The 19336-nt window shown below is 41.4% G+C and overlaps 1 protein-coding gene across 1 annotated transcript; it reads right to left on the bottom strand.

Moving 5' to 3' along the window:
• Positions 1-1035: 1035 nt before the first annotated feature.
• On the bottom strand, positions 1036-18650 carry LOC311127355 (uncharacterized protein). The gene is made up of 11 exons (XM_084159193.1): positions 18616-18650; positions 14770-14897; positions 14128-14203; positions 13294-13534; positions 12638-12933; positions 5400-10789; positions 5058-5274; positions 4586-4830; positions 4091-4360; positions 2185-2285; positions 1036-2082 (listed from the first exon to the last, which is right to left on the bottom strand). The coding sequence occupies exons 3-11, from the start codon at positions 14191-14193 to the stop codon at positions 1865-1867; spliced, it is 7044 nt and encodes a 2347-aa protein (XP_084015319.1). The 5' UTR covers positions 14194-14203; positions 14770-14897; positions 18616-18650; the 3' UTR covers positions 1036-1864.
• Positions 18651-19336: the final 686 nt, after the last annotated feature.

The raw sequence follows: 19336 nt of genomic DNA, 5'->3' as shown, positions 1-19336 counted from the left end.
AATTTGAGCCTCCGATAGCCACTTTGACCGAGTCCGCAACGCTGCCGGCTTTAGAGAAATGTGGTAGTTAGTTTTGAGTTTAAGAAATTTCACACAAAATAATGGAGAGGCATGCTAATTATGAGCCACCTGTATTTGTTTGTGTCTGATTCTGAATACCTCCCAAATGAAATGTTTAACTGTTACTGAGGTTTATATCTCGTAGAATGACAGAGGGAATTTTCTCATTTGTATGTGGAACTGGAACATGAACTGCATCAAGTCACGAGCGTGTCCCGAAGTTGATGGGTTGATTTGATCCCCTCACCACTATTGAAGTTACACTCGAGTTTCGCCAGTAACACGTGACAACAGAGAGCCCTCCGAGCGGGTTGGTAGGGGCGGGGGGCTTGTTTGGGATTCACAAATGGGATTCATCAATTGGGTGTGTTCGTACCTCCCTTAAAAGACCTTCGCTTGAAAAACAAGAAAAAAACGTAAATAGTATGGCAATAGTTCTGTTTGTCCATTTTGAGACGCCTTAGCCACATTACACTTCCTCAATATAGTCAGAATTAATCTAAGATAACTAAAGAAATCTGTCATTAAGTTTGATGTTTTTGCCAAGGAGATTTCAATTTGACATCTAACTAAGACGTTTGGTGCAGTATTTCTCAAAGAAATTACAACAAATACTTTTCTGAAGAATCCCTACTGTTGACCAATCACCGACGAAGGGGTGTAGACTTCAGTAATCGACTTAGGCTTGCCTCAAGAAAATGTTTTGTGTTCCTTGAACAGCCGAAAAAAACCCTACCAGTCCAAAACAAACAAAAACGTCACAAAATCTCATCATAATATATGCACAAACTCTTCCGAACTGTTTAGTCTGGGAAGCATGTGGACGCCTTTAGTCTAACGAAGCTGACTGTAGTAGTAGTGCATCTGTGACAGACTAAAGTCGGACACTAGTGGTTTTCCAACAGCAAGGCTCAGATCAACATAGCAGCTATTGTTTATAAAAGTTTGTCTTTATAATGTATAAATAAACTTCTATACCCCCATATCACACAATTAATTGGTTAGAGAGAGGTCTCATATAATTTTCGTATCCCCTGTAGCTTTAGAATCGTGGTAAAGTTGGTTCCTGTTTCAGTCACATCTTTGGTTATGTTGGCGCAAGTCGGACAATTTTAATCCCCATAATGCAACATATTTTGAAAGACAAAATGTATCCGCTCGAACGCGCCCATTGCTAATAGTCTTGCAAATTAAATCAGTTTATTGTCAATAGTTTCAAATGCAGATAATATTTTTGAGAATGCACAAATGTATTAACATTTGGATTGAGTAAATATAAAATCATCCATAAACCAATAGTAAAGAAATCAAGAACATGATAAACACTGCCAATGAGACCATGATTTGATTGTGAAAGCACTGATAATAAGAATAAAAGGTTACCATGATCATTACACAAAAACTGAAAGTAGGCTATATAATTCAATACTAAGACACTAAAAAGGTGAAATATTATGACATTGAGAAATGAAATTTGACACCCAGTATAGTATACAGTACTGAATGAAACAAAATTAAAAGTCAATTTACAACTTACTGTAAAGAACCTACTGTGCTTTTAGCAAGCTTATATCTCATGCAACTTGCACATAAGTTACTGTATCTATTTTGAAAAGCCATAGGCTACCTAATGAATAATCAATTGTAAGCAAAAACAACAAAGTAAAAATGTTGAATTGTCACTCACCTAAGGTTCAACAATAAATGATTCACAGTATGATTATATTGAATTCATGATATTCATATGCTAAATATAAAAGTATGATTTTAGCCCTTTACCAACATTTCCCCAGGGGAGGTTTTGTTATTGAATGGCTGTACGGATGTCGTTATACTCTGGGGTGTTCTGGTCCAGGTACTTTTTGTCGGCCACCCAGGACTTCAGCCTCTCCAGCTGATTCTGGTCGATGATCCCCTCTTTACAGTGGTGATTCAGCATCTGATTGAAGCCAGCTTTGTAGTATAACACTGTTCCTTCAGGAGACATAATAATGGATCCCGGGGTAAGATGATTGGTGTTTCCTAGAATAAAAACATAAACAAATTAAGGGTTAATATTCAAACTGAAATGAGAAAAATCTAGTCAAGACTTTCCTATATAAGGACAGACAGGACAATAATCACCTGCTCTGAGCTGGTCAGAAGCAATCGGATGAGCCATGATGAAAGAGAACTTCAGTGATTTCTCCACATCTCCGCTTACAAGTGTATCCGCCAGCAGCTTCCTATGAGTTGGAAGGGCATGTACAGTGTTGTTAAGAGATTGAGAACATTCCGAATAGGGAAGCAGCATAGATGGTAAGTATTCAATTCCTAATACACCACAAGAATGGAACTTTTCAAATTGTAGCAAAATTAAAGGTATTTTTGTGAAAACTCTCTAAGAGGACCAGGCAGCTTGAATTTAATCAAAGTAGGTTTGTTTCTGTGTTTTTATTTCAGCCTCGGTTGTGTATCACAGGCGGAAAGAAAGGGATGGATTGCACCTACAGTGCATTCGGAAAGTACTCAGACCCCTTGACTTTTTCCACATTTTGTTACATTACAGCCTTATTCTAAAATGGATTAAATAGTTTTTTCCCCTCATCAATCTACACACAATACCCCATAATGACAAAGCCAAAACAGGTTTTTAGAAATTGTAGCAAATGTATTAAAAATAAAAAAATTGAAATATCACATTTACATAAGTATTCAGACCCTTTACTCAGTACATTGTTGAAGCACCTTTGGCAGTGATTACAGCCTCAAGTCTGCTTGAGTATGACGCTACAAGCTTGGCACACCTGTACACAACTGTACATCCCATTCTTCTCTGCAGATCCTCTCAAGCTCTGTCAGGTTGGATGGAGAGCGTCGCTGCACAGCTATTTTCAGGTCTCTCCAGAGATGTTCGATCGGGTTCGGCCAGACATTCAGAGACTTGTCCCGAAGCCACTCCTGCATTGTCTTGGCTGTGTGCTTAGGGCCATTGTCCTGTTGGAAGGTGAACCTTCGCCCCAGTCTGAGGTCCTGAGCGGTCTGGAGCAGGTTATCATCAAGGATCTCTCTGTACTTTGCTCCGTTCATCTTTCCCTCGATCCTGACTAGTCTCCCAGTCCCTACCCCTGAAAAACATCCCCACAGCATGATGCTGCCACCACCATGCTTCACCATAGGGATGGTGCCAGGTTTCCTCCAGACGTGTCGCTTGACATTCAGGCCAAAGAGTTCAATCTTGGTTTCATCAGACCAGAGAATCTTGTTTCTCATGGTCTGAGAGTCCTTTAGGTGCCTTTTGGCAAACTCCAAGTGGGCTGTCATGTGCCTTTTACTGGGGTGTGGCTTCCGTCTGGCCACTCTACCATAAAGGCCTGATTGGTGGAGTGCTGCAGAGATGGTTGTCCTTCTGGAAGGAGTGACTGTCAGGTTCTTCTCCCCCGATTGCTCAGTTTGGCCGGACGGCCAGCTCTAGGAAGAGTCTTGGTGGTTCTAAACTTCTTTTATTTAAGAATGATGGAGGCCACTGTGTTCTTGGGGACCTTCAATGCTGCAGACATTTTTTGGTACCCTTCCCCAGATCTCTGCCTCCACACAATCCTGTCTCAGAGCTCTAAAGACAATTCCTTCGACCTCATGACTTGGGTTTTGCTCTGACATGCACTGTCAACTGTGGGACCTTATATTGACAGGTGTGTGCCTTTCCAAGTCAGGTCCAATCGATTGAATTTACCACAAGTGGACTCCAATCAAGTTGTAGAAACATCTCAAGGATGATCAATGGAAACAGGATGCACCTGAGCTCAATTTCGAGTCTCATAGCAAAGGGTCTGAATACTTATGTAAATAGGGTATTTCCGTTTCTAATACATTTGCAAACATTTCTAAAAACCTGTTTTTACTTTGTCATTATGGGGTATTGTGTGTAGATTGATGTGGGAAAGCAATTATTTAATCAATTTTAGAACAAGGCTGTAACGTAACAAAATGTGGAAAAAGTCAAAGGGTATGACTACTTTCCGAATGCACTGTATAATAATAGATAATTCACCTGCAGATGACAGATGCCTTACTGGCTCCAGTGGTTAGAGCATTCCTGTGATGCTGTTTGAGAACCCGCATTGTGGGCAGGTTCTCTCCATTTGAATCTGATCCAATGCTGTTTATCATATCGTAAAGCTTTGGATTCTTCTGTTGAAGATCTTTCATCTGAGATTGTTGGTCTCTGGCCTGCTTCAGGGAACTCTTTGGTGGGATATGGTCTGCCTCCACAACGCCTCTTTCCCCCATGTATTCAGAGATAAGTCTGGTGTTTTTGACACTGATGAGGGAATAGAAGAGAAAAGGTTGTACTATGAAAGTACAATTCATGTAAACACATCTATTTATATAATTTGTATGTCAATGCTTTATTAATTATTATATACATTTCTGGTCTTAATAATGTATTCAAGTGTAAAAACAATGCAGGGTCATTATAATTACATTGGTAGATTTGAACAATGCCCATATAAAAAAAAAAAAAAAAAATATTATGCTAAATTACCTTTTGTAAGGACCAACTAATCCAAGTTGGTACGCATAGGCTATGTCCTCCTCATTTATCCCTGAGGAACTATAAGGAATATACTTCATGGGACTGATATCGTGACCATATTCCTCATTATCACTCGTCTGTGCTGTCGGCCCTACCCCTCCAACTATAGCATATTTTCCATGATTTTTCTTGAGTGCATCATAGGCCTTCTGGGTTTTTACCATTTCACTATGAGTATGAAGGTTCCCTTTGATCTTTGGGAAGACATAACAGGTATCAATAACTCCAATTACTCCACAACAAAGGTTAAAGGTGCAATCTGTTATATTCATTTATTTTATTTAGGGACAGTTGGTATCTACCAATCATCTTAATTTCCTAGAGTTCCTTCGTTGGATTTGATTAAAATTACATATTTCAGGAAGTTACTTAGTTTAAGAATTATTTAAACTATACGTAGACATGCGTAGGCCTACAGTACCTGGTCTTTAACGTTGTTTCGTAGATTCACAGCTTGACTCTTGATCTCATCCTCTGACCTGTTAGATATTGCCTGTGCTAGGGCATGGTACAGGCAGTTCTGGTTCTCTGAGCGCACAGGGATTACTTTGCCATCTTGGATGATGTCAAAGTGACCACTGTATGGATTTTCCACTCCTTGGATTCTGTCTTTTGCTTTAGAGAGGATTCCTTTCTCACTGAAAGAGCAGAAATAAAGAGCACCATTGGTTCTCATTAATGTAGTTCTAATTGGAGAGATCCTAATTTGGGGAGATTTGCAGTATTGTTGATGAAGGTCTACCAAACAGTTTAGGACAAATACCTGTGTGTTTCCTCAGGCTCTTTGGTCAGCCGTAGAGTGATTTGGCCGGCTGAGCTGTTCGTTCCCGGGTAGGACTCCTCTGAGAGTGTTTTCCCATGTTGATCCACCACTTTGAACTGGATGCCTTTACCATGGAGCAGGTCACTGTTTGTGAGGATATAAATGTCCAGGGCCGAGGCTGGTCTATTAACATCACCAATCTTCTCTGCATAGTCCAGGAGTTCTTTTGTTTCAGTCTCTGACAGAGCTTTCCCAGTCTTCTGACTGGCTGACTTCATATCATGTTTATGCTGCCGGTCCTGGAAAAAGCCCTCAGTTTTGTGTCTGCCAAGTACATTGTCAACAACTTTTCCAGTGACTGCATTGACCTTCTTCTTGAATAGTCGCGTCACAAAGTCGGACATATGACCAGCACAAGCATCTATGAATGCTTGGGAGACACTTTCCGAAATGGAGCTTAGGAACTCATCCTTCAGGCGAATCACATCTGGTAAGTCATGTCTGCCATCTTGGTCATACTGCTCCAGATTTCTTTGCTGCTCTTCAATTTCTTTTTTTAATTTGAGGACAAATATGTCATTGATAACATGTTCTGTAGGAATGGATTGAATCATTTGGACCAAGGTTGTGGTGTGTTTAGCTATTTCTACACTTATTTTGACTCCTTTTGCAATCCCACTTTTTTCCACAAGGTCAGTTGCATTATTGCACACCTCAGAGAGTCTGCTGATAACATCACTGACTTGGGATGTGGTGGCATCAGTCATGAGGCCAGGAATAAGATCTTTTGTCATAACTTGAACTAAATCTTTCATTTGTTGTTCAAGCTTTGAGTCAATTGTATAATTGCTGCGGTTCTGCAAAGCTCCTTTAGGTACTGCAGAGCCAATGTACTTAGTGAGACTAAGACCTAGTTCGGCATTCTGTTTGACTGTTGAAGTGACCATGTCTTTGAAAGCTTTTTCTAAAATCATTTTAAAGATGGCCCCAATTCCAGCATCAATGCCGTAGTTAATTCCTGCGATTACACTCTGCTTCCCTACCTCCTGAAATGCATACTTGGTTGCGTGTTTTAGAGCCACCTTCATGTTTGTAGGGGATGCCAGTTTCTTTGTTGCAGTCTTAATTGTTTCTTTGGAGATAGATTTTGCTGCTCCCTGTGCGGACTTGAAGACATATTTTCCTGTGCCAATGATATCCTTTGCGACAGATGAGAGTTTCTTAGTACCATTGAGGACTTTATATGCTGTGATGGCAACTTTTTTAATGGCGCTGAACCCTGCGGAGAGCAATGACATCCCAATGCTGATGCTTTTGGAGATGGCCCATTGCACCCAATTGAACGTGCCCGATATCATGCCAGTTATCCCTTCAATCATGTCGGAGACTCCTTCAGAGATGAGACTGAAGCCAATCTGGGTTCCAGCGCCAAACGACAGGGCACAAACCAGAACTCCAAGGATGACCTGACACATACCGATGAAGAAACAAATCAAAGCGTCAAAGCTGAACTCGGGCTTCTTTTTCACCTCAAACACAATGCACAGGCCATTGTCATACAAGGCCGTGAGTTCATTTGCTGTGATGTAGTCTTGATTTTCTGAGAGGCTGTACACTGAGGATACCTCTGTTATGGCCGTGCCTTCACCCTCAAGCTCTTTAAGTTTATTTACCACAAGGTCAATGTTAAGTATCCAAGCTTTGTGAATGCTCATCCTGGAATCTATTTGCTTTAGAAAGTTGCGTTCTCCTTCATGATGTGGTTCAAAGTTGCCTCTTGTGGCAATCTGAAAAGAAACCATGGTATTTGTTGTTTCTGACAAGTAAACATCCACAGATGTCTTTGCCCTTTCCAGTAATTCCCTTGCCTCTGTTTTGTAGCCATCTTTACCCATGTTGATGGTGATGAAGGCTTGGTTGTACAGTGCCACGGCACTGTAAAAAGGGTCACACTCTTCAACATCTTTCCAGTAGGACTTTGCTTCATAGTCACACTTACTTTTGTTGCGGAGGTGCAAGTCAGTTCTGCCGGTAGCCTGCTTTATGTGGTCATAGAAGTTTTGACTTTTTCCATTCAGCAGCATGTTGCCCCTATTTGTGATATGCTCAAGAAGGTCTGCTTTAAGAACACTTATATCTTCGTGCCGACGGATGTGCTCCTCGTGAAGGGTAAGCCACAATGCCCATGTTTCTTTCAAAGCATTGAGTGCCGGCTGGTAATCAAACTTAGGGCCTTTATCTTTAAAACACTCAGGGACATCTTTCGGACCCATTCCCGACAGGTCATCTCTCTCCTGTTTTGTGAAGTTGCCGTCAAACTTGTCAAGAAATTCGCAAAACGTGCCAAACAGGTCCTCTTTTATTTTTATTTCGAGAAGCTCATCTGTCTCCATATCTTTGATGCGTTGGACTTCGTACTCCTCTCTCAGTTGTCTCATGATCTCCACAGGCTGGCCCTGGTATGCTGGGGCAAGGTTATCCCCACGGAGGATCATCTGGACCACGCCCGGGTTTCCCTTCCGACCAGTTCTTCCGAACACCTGTTTCTCCACTCTGCGACTGCCAGGGTAATGTGTCAGGAGGACGAAGAGGCCACCACATAGGTTGACATCCTGATCAACCTTGATATCTGTTCCACGACCTCCTAGATTTGTGGCTATGATTATATGTCCCCCTCTGAATTTGGTACTCTCAATGTTGTGTTTCTCACTGATTGTGTATAATGTGATGGGGGGATGTGGATTCTCGCCCCCTATTTTCTTCTGAAGCTTGTTTGCGGTCTTGACATCCTCACATACGACCAACACAACCTGACCACTGTCTGCCACTCTCATTGCTGTCTTACAGAGGATCTCCATCCACTGGGCTTGCCCACTGACCTGAATTGCTGGAAGCTCAACAACCTTCTTATGGCGGTGAGCTGGTATTGTGTAGCTGTCTGTTTCGTAATGCCTTGCAAGGAAATCTTTGTCGGCATCGCCCCCTAATGTCCCAGACACACCAAATATCCCATTCCCTTTGAGGTACTTTTGAAAGTAATGGAAGTTTGACAGGTAATTTGTCACATTGGACAAAGGAGTGGTTGCCAGCTGGTGTTTCATCTCCAGAAACTGCTGCAGGCCGTCCCCCCAGCGTTTGTTCTTCTCCAACACTCCACTGGCCTGGAAGTCCACTGGGATGATGGCATGGTAGAGATGCTCGTCTCCGACAGCTTCCAATGTCTGATCAATCATGTACTCTCTGCCTTGTGTCATCATGATGGCTTTCAGGGCGTTTTCCACAAAGACTGGTAACTGATTCTCAAGGTATTTCTCAAGGAAAGAGGGGATCACAAGAAACTCTGAGTTTGACTGAGAGTTGCCAGAATATTTGATTTTAGACTTAATCTCAGAGACAGTTGCCTTAATGAGTTTGTCTTCTGGTATGATCTCACTGGCTCGTCCATTCTCGAGGAGAAGCATTTTGATTTCCAGGATATCAGGGTTGTTGTGCAACTTTTTCTCCTCAACCAGCACAGCTTTATTGTTTGTCACAGAGTAACAGTCAATGGCCACATCATTCTCCAGTGCTTTCTCCATGATGGTGAGCAGATCACACTGTTGAGTAATTCCAACTTTGGCCATGAATGTATCAACAGTTTTCCTGTTCTCAGTTGTATCGTGTTTCTCTGCGTTCTCTAGAGCTTGCATGAACATGTCAAAATCTTCATCTGAATAGATACCCAACTCCACTCCGGCTTCCAAAATGTGAAATTCAGAGAATTCTTGAGATGTCGCTGGACCGATAACAGCTAACTTTGCAGCCTTGTGAAAATGTTGGATTCCAGTTGCCCACTCAATCTCTCCAGTATCTTCCATCTCAATTGGCTGACACATAGATACCATGGCCCATATGCTAGCAAGGACTTGGTTGAGGTGCCTCAGGCCACTTGCCTCGTGGGATAGAAATGTCACCTGAACTCCATTGTCCAAAGTCATGTAGTCCACTTCATCCACAATCACCATGTCGAACCTCCTCTCCCCACGTGTGGTGTCCTTCTCGAATTCCTGCCTCAATGCGTCTGCTGCAAAGCTGCCAACGGTTCCGTAAACTAATTGTTTCCTGTAAGCCTCCTGTAGCCTACTATCCCTGCTTTCAGGGGAGCTTCCCTGTATCTGTGGTGGTGGCACAACAGAGGATGTGACACCAAACATGTCATACAGTTTCTTCCACTCCTCTTGGTCTCGGCGAGCAAGGACTGGAGAACTGGTCACAATGTCAACCTTAGTGCCGCGGATGGCCTGGATGGTGGCAAACATAGCCAAGATGCAAGATTTTCCTTCACCTGTGCCGATTTCCAGAAGGATACCTTTTTTCCCTGTTAACTTTGGTAGAAGGAGCATGAGCAGTGATGCCAACTGAGTAAGTCGGGGAAAGTAGCCTTCTATTTTCTTAGCAGTGAGCAGTGACGCCAGCGGAGTGATGCGAGGAAAGTAGCCTTCTATGTTCTTACCATTTTGAGTGTAAATGGTTGAGCAGTCTTGCACAGCAATAGACATCCTTATTAGGACCTCCTTGAGAACAGCAAGGTCAGGGTTAGTAAAATCCAGTGACTTGATCATCTGCTTTGCTTCCTCTATCTTTACCTGATCCAAGTCCTCCTTTGCATGTTTTGGAAGCTCCTCTGTCATATATCCTAGAATTTCCTCCATTATGGACAGTATTTTCTCTGGGTACTTTTCATTTCGCATTTCATTCACAATGGTGTTGGCATCCTTGTCCCCTTCTGCCTCAGCATACCATTCTAGAGAGTTGACAGGCTCTTTTTCTTTCAGGGCAGAGAGAGTAGAGAGAAGATCCAGCTTGTTCGTCCGCACTGTATGAAGGATTGAGGTTGCTAACTCTTGGTTTATGCCTGAAACACCTCGCAAAAAGAGCAGAATTTCTGAAGGTGTCCAGATCATGTTGAAGAGAATTTGACTAAGGAGCCCCTTGTTTTTCTCTGACACCTCTGTGAACATGTCAAGAATGCTCAGAACAAGTTGCTGAACCACTGTGGGATTGGTGCTGTACAGCTGTTCAAGAAGACGGATGAGAAAGTCATACTTCTGGTCCCAGTCAGGTAGTTGGACCTCTCTACTGTCTGTGTCCGAGTCGTTGGTCAACGTTAGCTCTGCCACAGCCGTGAGGATGCTAAACCTCTCGGTGAGTGATTGCTCTCCTTGGCTGATAGCACGATCTATGGTCAACTGACACCAGATGGACAGTTGAGGCTCTCCAAAGTATTGAAGGCTTAGCTCATTCTGAAGATTTTTCATTCGGTTTTCAAGTTTGTCCTCTTGCATGCTTTTGTCTTCAGTGATCTTGTATTTCTTCAGAAGCTCTTCAAACTTATTTTTCAAGTGCCCTGGCTAGAATAAAATGGTTCCAACACAAAAAAGTGTAAAGAAAAGGAATGTTTTAGTACAGATGCAATAAAAAAATGTATGTGTCATAGTAGAAACACGTTTTCTATTAGTGGTGGTGCCATGTAAATTGGCAACTGTATGTAAATATGAAGAAACTGTATTTTCAGAAAAATACACTGCTCAAAAAAATTAAGGGAACACTAAAATAACACATCCTAGATCTGAATGAATGAAATAATCTTATTAAATACTTTTTTCTTTACATAGTTGAATGTGCTGACAACAAAATCACACAAAAATTATCAATGGAAATCAAATTTATCAACCCATGGAGGTCTGGATTTGGAGTCACCCTCAAAATTAAAGTGGAAAACCACACTACAGGCTGATCCAACTTTGATGTAATGTCCTTAAAACAAGTCAAAATGAGTCTCAGTAGTGTGTGTGGCCTCCACGTGCCTGTATGACCTCCCTACAACGCCTGGGCATGCTCCTGATGAGGTTGCGGATGGTCTCCTGAGGGATCTCCTCCCAGACCTGGACTAAAGCATCCGCCAACTCCTGGACAGTCTGTGGTGCAACGTGGCGTTGGTGGATGGAGCGAGACATGATGTCCCAGATGTGCTCAATTGGATTCAGGTCTGGGGAACGGGTGGGCCAGTCCATAGCATCAATGCCTTCCTCTTGCAGGAACTGCTGACACACTCCAGCCACATGAGGTCTAGCATTGTCTTGCATTAGGAGGAACCCAGGGCCAACCGCACCAGCATATGGTCTCACAAAGGGTCTGAGGATCTCATCTCGGTACCTAATGGCAGTCAGGCTACCTCTGGCGAGCACATGGAGGGCTGTGCGGCCCCCCAAATAAATGCCACCCCACACCATGACTGACCCACCGCCAAACCGGTCATGCTGGAGGATGTTGCAGGCAGCAGAACGTTCTCCACGGCGTCTCCAGACTCTGTCACGTCTGTCACATGTGCTCAGTGTGAACCTGCTTTCATCTGTGAAGAGCACATGGCGCCAGTGGCGAAATTGCCAATCTTGGTGTTCTCTGGCAAATGCCAAACGTCCTGCACGGTGTTGGGCTGTAAGCACAACCCCCACCTGTGGACGTCGGGCCCTCATACCACCCTCATGGAGTCTGTTTCTGACCGTTTGAGCAGACACATGCACATTTGTGGCCTGCTGGAGGTCATTTTGCAGGGCTCTGGCAGTGCTCCTCCTTGCACAAAGACGGAGGTAGCAGTCCTGCTGCTGGGTTGTTGCCCTCCTACGGCCTCCTCCACGTCTCCTGATGTACTGGCCTGTCTCCTGGTAGCGCCTCCATGCTCTGGACACTACGCTGACAGACACAGCAAACCTTCTTGCCACAGCTCGCATTGATGTGCCATCCTGGATGAGCTGCACTACCTGAGCCACTTGTGTGGGTTGTAGACTCTGTCTCATGCTACCACTAGAGTGAAAGCACCGCCAGCATTCAAAAGTGACCAAAACATCAGCCAGGAAGCATAGGAACTGAGAAGTGGTCTGTGGTCACCACCTGCAGAACCAGTCCTTTATTGGGGGGTGTCTTGCTAATTGCCTATAATTTCCACCTGGTGTCTATTCCATTTGCACAACAGCATGTGAAATGTATTGTGAATCAGTGTTGCTTCCTAAGTGGACAGTTTGATTTCACAGAAGTGTGATTGACTTGGAGTTACATTGTGTTGTTTAAGTGTTCCCTTAATTTTTTTGAGCAGTGTATAATAATATGTTTATCATTAAGTTAATGCAACATTAATGCTAAACACAAAATCATTAATGCTAAATAAAACAAATTCTACAACCCTTTGAAATATCTCATACCTCATCCCTTTCGATTGCTGCAGCATCATCTTCTATCATCTGCTGTAGTACTTGTGTACGCTGGTGATGGCGCTGTTGTCCTTTAAGACTCAGCTTCTGTCTCAGCTGTTCTCGTCCCTTTGACACCTTCTTACCCGAAAGCTCGCACTCCCTTTCGATTTCTTGCTGGATTCTCCTCTCCCTCTCCAGTTGCTCCTGGCGCCTCCTCTCCTCCTGCTGTCGTCTTCGTTGCTCCTCCTGTCTTCGCCGCTCCATCTCCTCCTGCTGCTGACGGATACGGTCTTCCTCTTGCTTCCCTGATGGATGAATACAAATGACACAATATTCCCTATGTAGTGCACAACTTTTGGCCAGAGCCCATGTTTACAAATAAGGTGCCATTTGAGACGTAGTAGCCAACAGCCAATGTTGTTCCAACAAAATACTAATCAATAAGAAAAATAGCAGCCCTGAGCCAATACTGCTATTTCATGAACATATGGACCAATACTATATTATTTATATACTGTAAGGAATAACCTTTACATTAATTGGCTCAGTTGCAAATACTAGTTGCTGATAAATGATGTATTGAGGATATATGGTTTATTTCCAAACTGAACATTTTGAACAAGATAATGTAGCTCAGCAGATTTGTACGAATTTGATGGACTTACCATAGTTTGGACATGTTGGACTATTAGACTCTGCATCGCACAGTAGTTGAATAAGTGAACGGCCACTGGTTTCTATAATAGTGAATGTTTGACTCCCGTCCTGCTTGTGACTGTTGAATTCATATGAGAAGGAGTTATAACTGTGATTGTCATATCTTAACTTTAGGTAGCAATGGATCCACCTAGAGTTGAGGTTTTTTGTTACACTACCCCAGCCATGCAACGTGCCACTGCCACCTCCCTGGAAAACAGAAAAGTAATACCAGATCTAATTTTCAATCTCGAAATGTGTTAAGATTAATCTTCAGCGATCCAATTTATTGCTCATTATATTTCGAGATTGATCTCAAAATAAATGTTCCAGGTCTGATATTACACTTGTTTTAATTTTGTCACAGGGACAATATCATTAAGCACTTTTACTACCAACAGCCCCTTTCAGGTAGTCCACAGTACTTAAAGGTAGGCTACACTCAGTAAAATGTAATTATCTTACACAATGGGCCGACTTTATTCATTTACCAACATCAACAGAATTCAACTCTATCAACACTGCCATTATTAGTTCAGCTCTTCATAATGTTTGCCTTCCTTAGTGGCATGCCAGCATTGGGAAGAGCCAATAATCTAGGTTTATAAATATCATTATCAGGTATTTCACAGAGCACCTTACACTCAGCAAAATTACATTATTACCATTATCAATTACCTTGGCATATTTAAATTCTGTTGATTTTGTTCTCTGTAAGAAAGTGTCCCTGTTAGCAGCAGAAGTGTCACAACATTACACTACGTTTATAACTATCATGATTTTACATTGACTTAGATACTTACGTCGCCGACAAGTTCGTAGTGCCAAGTGTAAGGCGTTTGGTTCCGTACAGACACCGAGGCCCCCATTATTCAGAATCTGTTGGGAAAAAACAGCCTTACACCAGTCTTACGCCGTATAATTTTAAATGTAATGTGTTAATTTATCTACTGGACCTTTTCTCAAGTTATCATACTAGCATAGAATATGAGGTAACACTTTAAACTACACTTTAAAATACACTAAATGCTTATAATATGTCATCCTTACAAATATGTACATATTCTGTAAACGTATTACTATTCCTACTTATTAATTGTTTATTCATTCTTAATTTCTTATTAATAAAAGTGTATTTATTAAAGTTCTTAATTTACAGTGTTTATCGATGGGATAATTTTGAACTTGCAAAGTACAACAATTATCTTATAGGAAACATGAACTATCTAAAGTTGTGTAGCTCACCGCAGTCTCCAGAAGCATAATTTCTGGGGCATAAACATGCAGGTCAAGCATAAAGTAGCAATAAATGTTTTCTTGTCAATTCTGTTTTTAGAGAAGTATGATGTATAATATTGATATACAGTATATCTAATAGCATGACATTTAATATTGTTAATAATTGTTAGCATTTTAACAAACATGACATGTATGTATAGGCCTACCTGATAACTTGCGGTGAAGTCAGCATTAGTGGGACATCATGTGTAGTGGGACATTTGTGTTTGAGGGTGCTATGGTTATTTTGCGAACCAATCACAACAAATGTTATTGGGTTGTTGCTGCATGTGTTCTGTGCATGAAAAAATGGTTTTGGTTAGTGTGACATCACTTTAGTGTATGTGGTCAGGTTTCTTAGATCGGGAGACCCGTTGAAAATCATTTTTTTAAACGCCATACTATGATACCTTGCGCTAGAATGATAAGGCAGCCATTCTGTCAATTATAATTTAACAATCTAGCTTTTGGTGTTAAAATGAATAGTTATTGATAGTGTTTTGAAATATACTAACCATTCATGTAAACAGCTTATATATTTTATGAAAATTAGATTTATATTACTGTCCCATATTACTGCACATAAACCGCATTGGATGACAGTGGAAGGAATCAAAGGGAATTAACAAGGGGAGTGAAGGAAAGAAAGGAAGGACAATTAAAAAAATGGACATTCATTTTAATAATTCGATATTAGGCTAAACTGATTATGGCAGTAGGCAGATTATGCAATAGTCATGTAGGCCTAAACACCTTACTCTGTTTATCTTAATCAGTGTAAAGGTCAAAATCAAGTAAGCATAAAACACCTGGTTTTCTGAGTAATTTCTTTCGAATTATTAGGACATGTAAACTAGTGATGCGCGGGTTGACTCATAACCCGTGGTTGGGTTTAGGTTACTTAAATATTGTGTGGTTGAAGGGCGGGCGGGTTGAATAAAGACAAAACAATAGGCTAGCTTAAAAATCCATAAATGTATAATTGTTGTGCAATTCATATCTAGGCTATCTATAGGCTGCATTTAGGTTTTTCTTATTAATTATTTTTGTCTCTCTGGCATTAGTGTTTAAGCCTAAACTTTAAGGTCTAACTACACATGCCAAGTAGCCTACAACCCAATCGCCAAATACTTTTGGGAACGGGCAGAAAAAGTATCCACCAAGGCAAAAACAACAATGTCGGAGTTGAATTCAATAAGAGAAAAGCTGCGAAATGGAGAGTTGAAAATAAAGAGAGAAGGCAGGGCCCCCAAACAAGTAATGTTTGGGAAAGTGGTAAAAGAGGATGATGTTATGTGTAATTATTGTGAGGCGCTATACAAATCGAAAGTCACAAGAAAGGGACTTCAGGTAGGCCTATGGCATGTCAAGGGAACTGTAGCCTACTGTTCAGATGGGTTAAATGGAAACTGAAATCTGGACACTGACTGTAGGTCTATAACCTCTCACATAGCCTTAATATGAGTTGCAGAATTTAGCATTTCTTGCAGTAAAATTATACACCAAAATAAATGGGAACAGGAGTGGAGAAATATGATTTCTTTATTTCAGCATCTTGGGAGAATGGGAATGTAGTTAGATACCGCCTGTCAACCTGGTCTCAGAGCATTTCATATTATTCTGTATGTAAATCCGAGACTCTCCATTTAGTATGTATTAATTTGTGAATGTCCATCACCCATTTCATATATGTTACGAATTACAATTCATAGTATATGTTACGAAATTGAATTATGTACAATACGTTACAAATTTGCTCAAATGTATCGTACGGTACGAATTCTAGCTAGGTGGCTAACATTAGCTTGCTGGCTAACGTTAGCTCGGCTAGAGGTTAGGGTTAAGTTTAGGAGTTAGGTTGAAGGGTTAGGGGAAAGGTTAGCTAAAAGGGTTAGGGCTAGCTAACATACAGTGGGGAGAACAAGTATTTGATACACTGCCGATTTTGCAGGTTTTCCTACTTACAAAGCATGTAGAGGTCTGTAATTTTTATCATAGGTACACTTTAACTGTGAGAGACGGAATCTAAAACAAAAATCCAGAAAATCACATTGTATGATTTTTAAGTAATTCATTTGCATTGTATTGCATGACATAACTATTTGATCACCTACCAACCAGTAAGAATTCCGGCTCTCACAGACCTGTTAGTTTTTCTTTAAGAAGCCCTCCTGTTCTCCACCCATTACCTGTATTAACTGCACCTGTTTGAACTCTTTACCTGTATAAAAGACACCTGTCCACTCTCAATAAAACAGACTCCAACCTCTCCACAATGGCCAAGACCACAGAGCTGTGTAAGTACATCAGGGATAAAATTGTAGACCTGCACAAGGCTGGGATGGGCTACAGGACAATAGGCAAGCAGCTTGGTGAGAAGGCAACAACTGTTGGCGCAATTATTAGAAAATGGAAGAAATTCAAGATGACGGTCAATCACCCTCGGTCTGGGGCTCCATGCAAGATCTCACCTCGTGGGGCATCAATGATCATAAGGAAGGTGAGGGATCAGCCCAGAACTACACGGCAGGACCTGAGCAATGACCTGAAGAGAGCTGGGACCACAGTCTCAAAGAAAACCATTAGTAACACACTACGCCGTCATGGATTAAAATCCTGCAGCGCATGCAAGGTCCCCCTGCTCAAGCCAGCGCATGTCCAGGCCCATCTGAAGTTTGCCAATGACCATCTGGATGATCCAGAGGAGGAATGGGAGAAGGTCATGTGGTCTGATGAGACAAAAATATAGCTTTTTGGTCTAAACTCCACTCGCCGTGTTTGGAGGAAGAAGAAGGATGAGTACAACCCAAAGAACACCATCCCAACCGTGAAGCATGGAGGTGGAAACATCATTCTTTGGGGATGCTTTTCTGAAAAGGGGACAGGACGACTGCACCGTATTGAGGGGAGGATGGATGGGGCCATGTATCGCGAGATCTTGGCCAACAACCTCCTTCCCTCAGTAAGAGCATTGAAGATGGGTCGTGGCTGGGTCTTCCAGCATGACAACGTCCCGAAACACACAGCCAGGGCAACTAAGGAGTGGCTCCGTAAGAAGCATCTCAAGGTCCTGGAGTGGCCTAGCCAGTTTCCAGACCTGAACCCAATAGAAAATCTTTGGAGGGAGCTGAAAGTCCGTATTGCCCAGCGACAGCCCCGAAACCTGAAGGATCTGGAGAAGGTCTGTATGGAGGAATGGGCCAAAATCCCTGCTGCAGTGTGTGCAAACCTGGTTAAGACCTACAGGAAACGTATCATCTCTGTAATTGCAAACAAAGGTTTCTGTACCAAATATTAAGTTCTGCTTTTCTGATGTATCAAATACCATTAAATTTAAAATTAATTACTTAAAAATCATACAATGTGATTTTCTGGATTTTTGTTTTAGATTCCGTCTCTCACAGTTGAAGTGTACCTATGATAAAAATTACAGACCTCTACATGCTTTGTAAGTAGGAAAACCTGCAAAATCGGCAGTGTATCAAATACTTGTTCTCCCCACTGTACTAAGTAGTTGAAAAGTAGTAAGGAGGCTAGTTGAAAAGCTTCTAATTAGCTAAAATGCTAAAGTTGACCGTGATGAAATTCGAAATCGCAACCTTTGGGTTGTAAGACTACTTTCGTTTTTGCCTTAAGTAACCATCTGTATTATGTAACCATACCAAATATAACAAACCATACTAATTTCAGTGTCCCGGTTTACTTGGAACCCCGTATTATCGGCATATTCAACAGCGTTTAAGAAATATATATTACCTTCAACAGTGTTATCTTGTGATCAAGCCATCAATATTTTGTGATTATTGGTGTCATAAAATTTTTAGCTACCGGGTTAGCAATTAGCATGTTTGACATTTCAGTGGAAATACTACTATTATCAGCTTTTTGATAAGCAGTTTAGCAAAAAATACGTCCCTATTATCGGAATACGGTCCCCAGTTATTAGCCACCTTACTATTTTGTTCAATTACAAGATATATCTGTTTAATTTTGTTGAAAAAAGAGACACCAACCTCATATCCGAAGTGTTTACTAGATAGTTGACTAGTTGGCTTGCCTTCCGGTAAAAAATAATGACTTACCTGTCAACTTTTCATTGCGCAGCCCGGTGCGCCCTCCTGTGGACTCTTAAAAAATGGTTCTTCACCAACATATTCAGTGTCGTAACCAAATAATGTCTCATAATTTGTTTTACAGACTAATCTTATGTTTTGAGAAAGTAGATAACAGTTGAATACTAAAATATAAATGAGTATGAATAATTTACATAAAATAAAACTTTCATTTCAGTAATGTGCATTGACAAACAATGAAAACACTGTTGGAGTTTGTGTTGCAGAGATGCACTTGAAAAGTAAAGGAAGAAATACACAAGATGGGTTGAATAAATATATATATTATATTTTAGAAATTACTTTTTTTGTACAAATAAATAATTTCATATGAACACAAACAAAACAAATAATTAAATCTCGACTTCCATCAATATATTGTCACAAAAGTCACAATAAAAATCCAGCTCCACCGCTACCTCTGGATCCCACTGCACACACCTGCAGTGGAACCAGTGCTGGCAGAAGTCACAGCACACCCATGGCACCTTGGATCTACACTCCTGAGGGGAGCTTGCAGGCAGATCATGCTCCCCGCAGCGAGGTGGTGTCTTCTTTTATAAAAAATAAAATAATAATCAAATTGATTAATATGGTTTTGCAAAATGTAGAAGTTCTTCAA

The sequence above is a fragment of the Coregonus lavaretus genome, assembly GCF_964263955.1.
Source record: "Coregonus lavaretus genome assembly, chromosome: 4".
NCBI classification, from domain to species: Eukaryota; Metazoa; Chordata; class Actinopteri; order Salmoniformes; family Salmonidae; genus Coregonus; species Coregonus lavaretus.
This window is presented reverse-complemented; position numbering and strand designations above follow the sequence as displayed.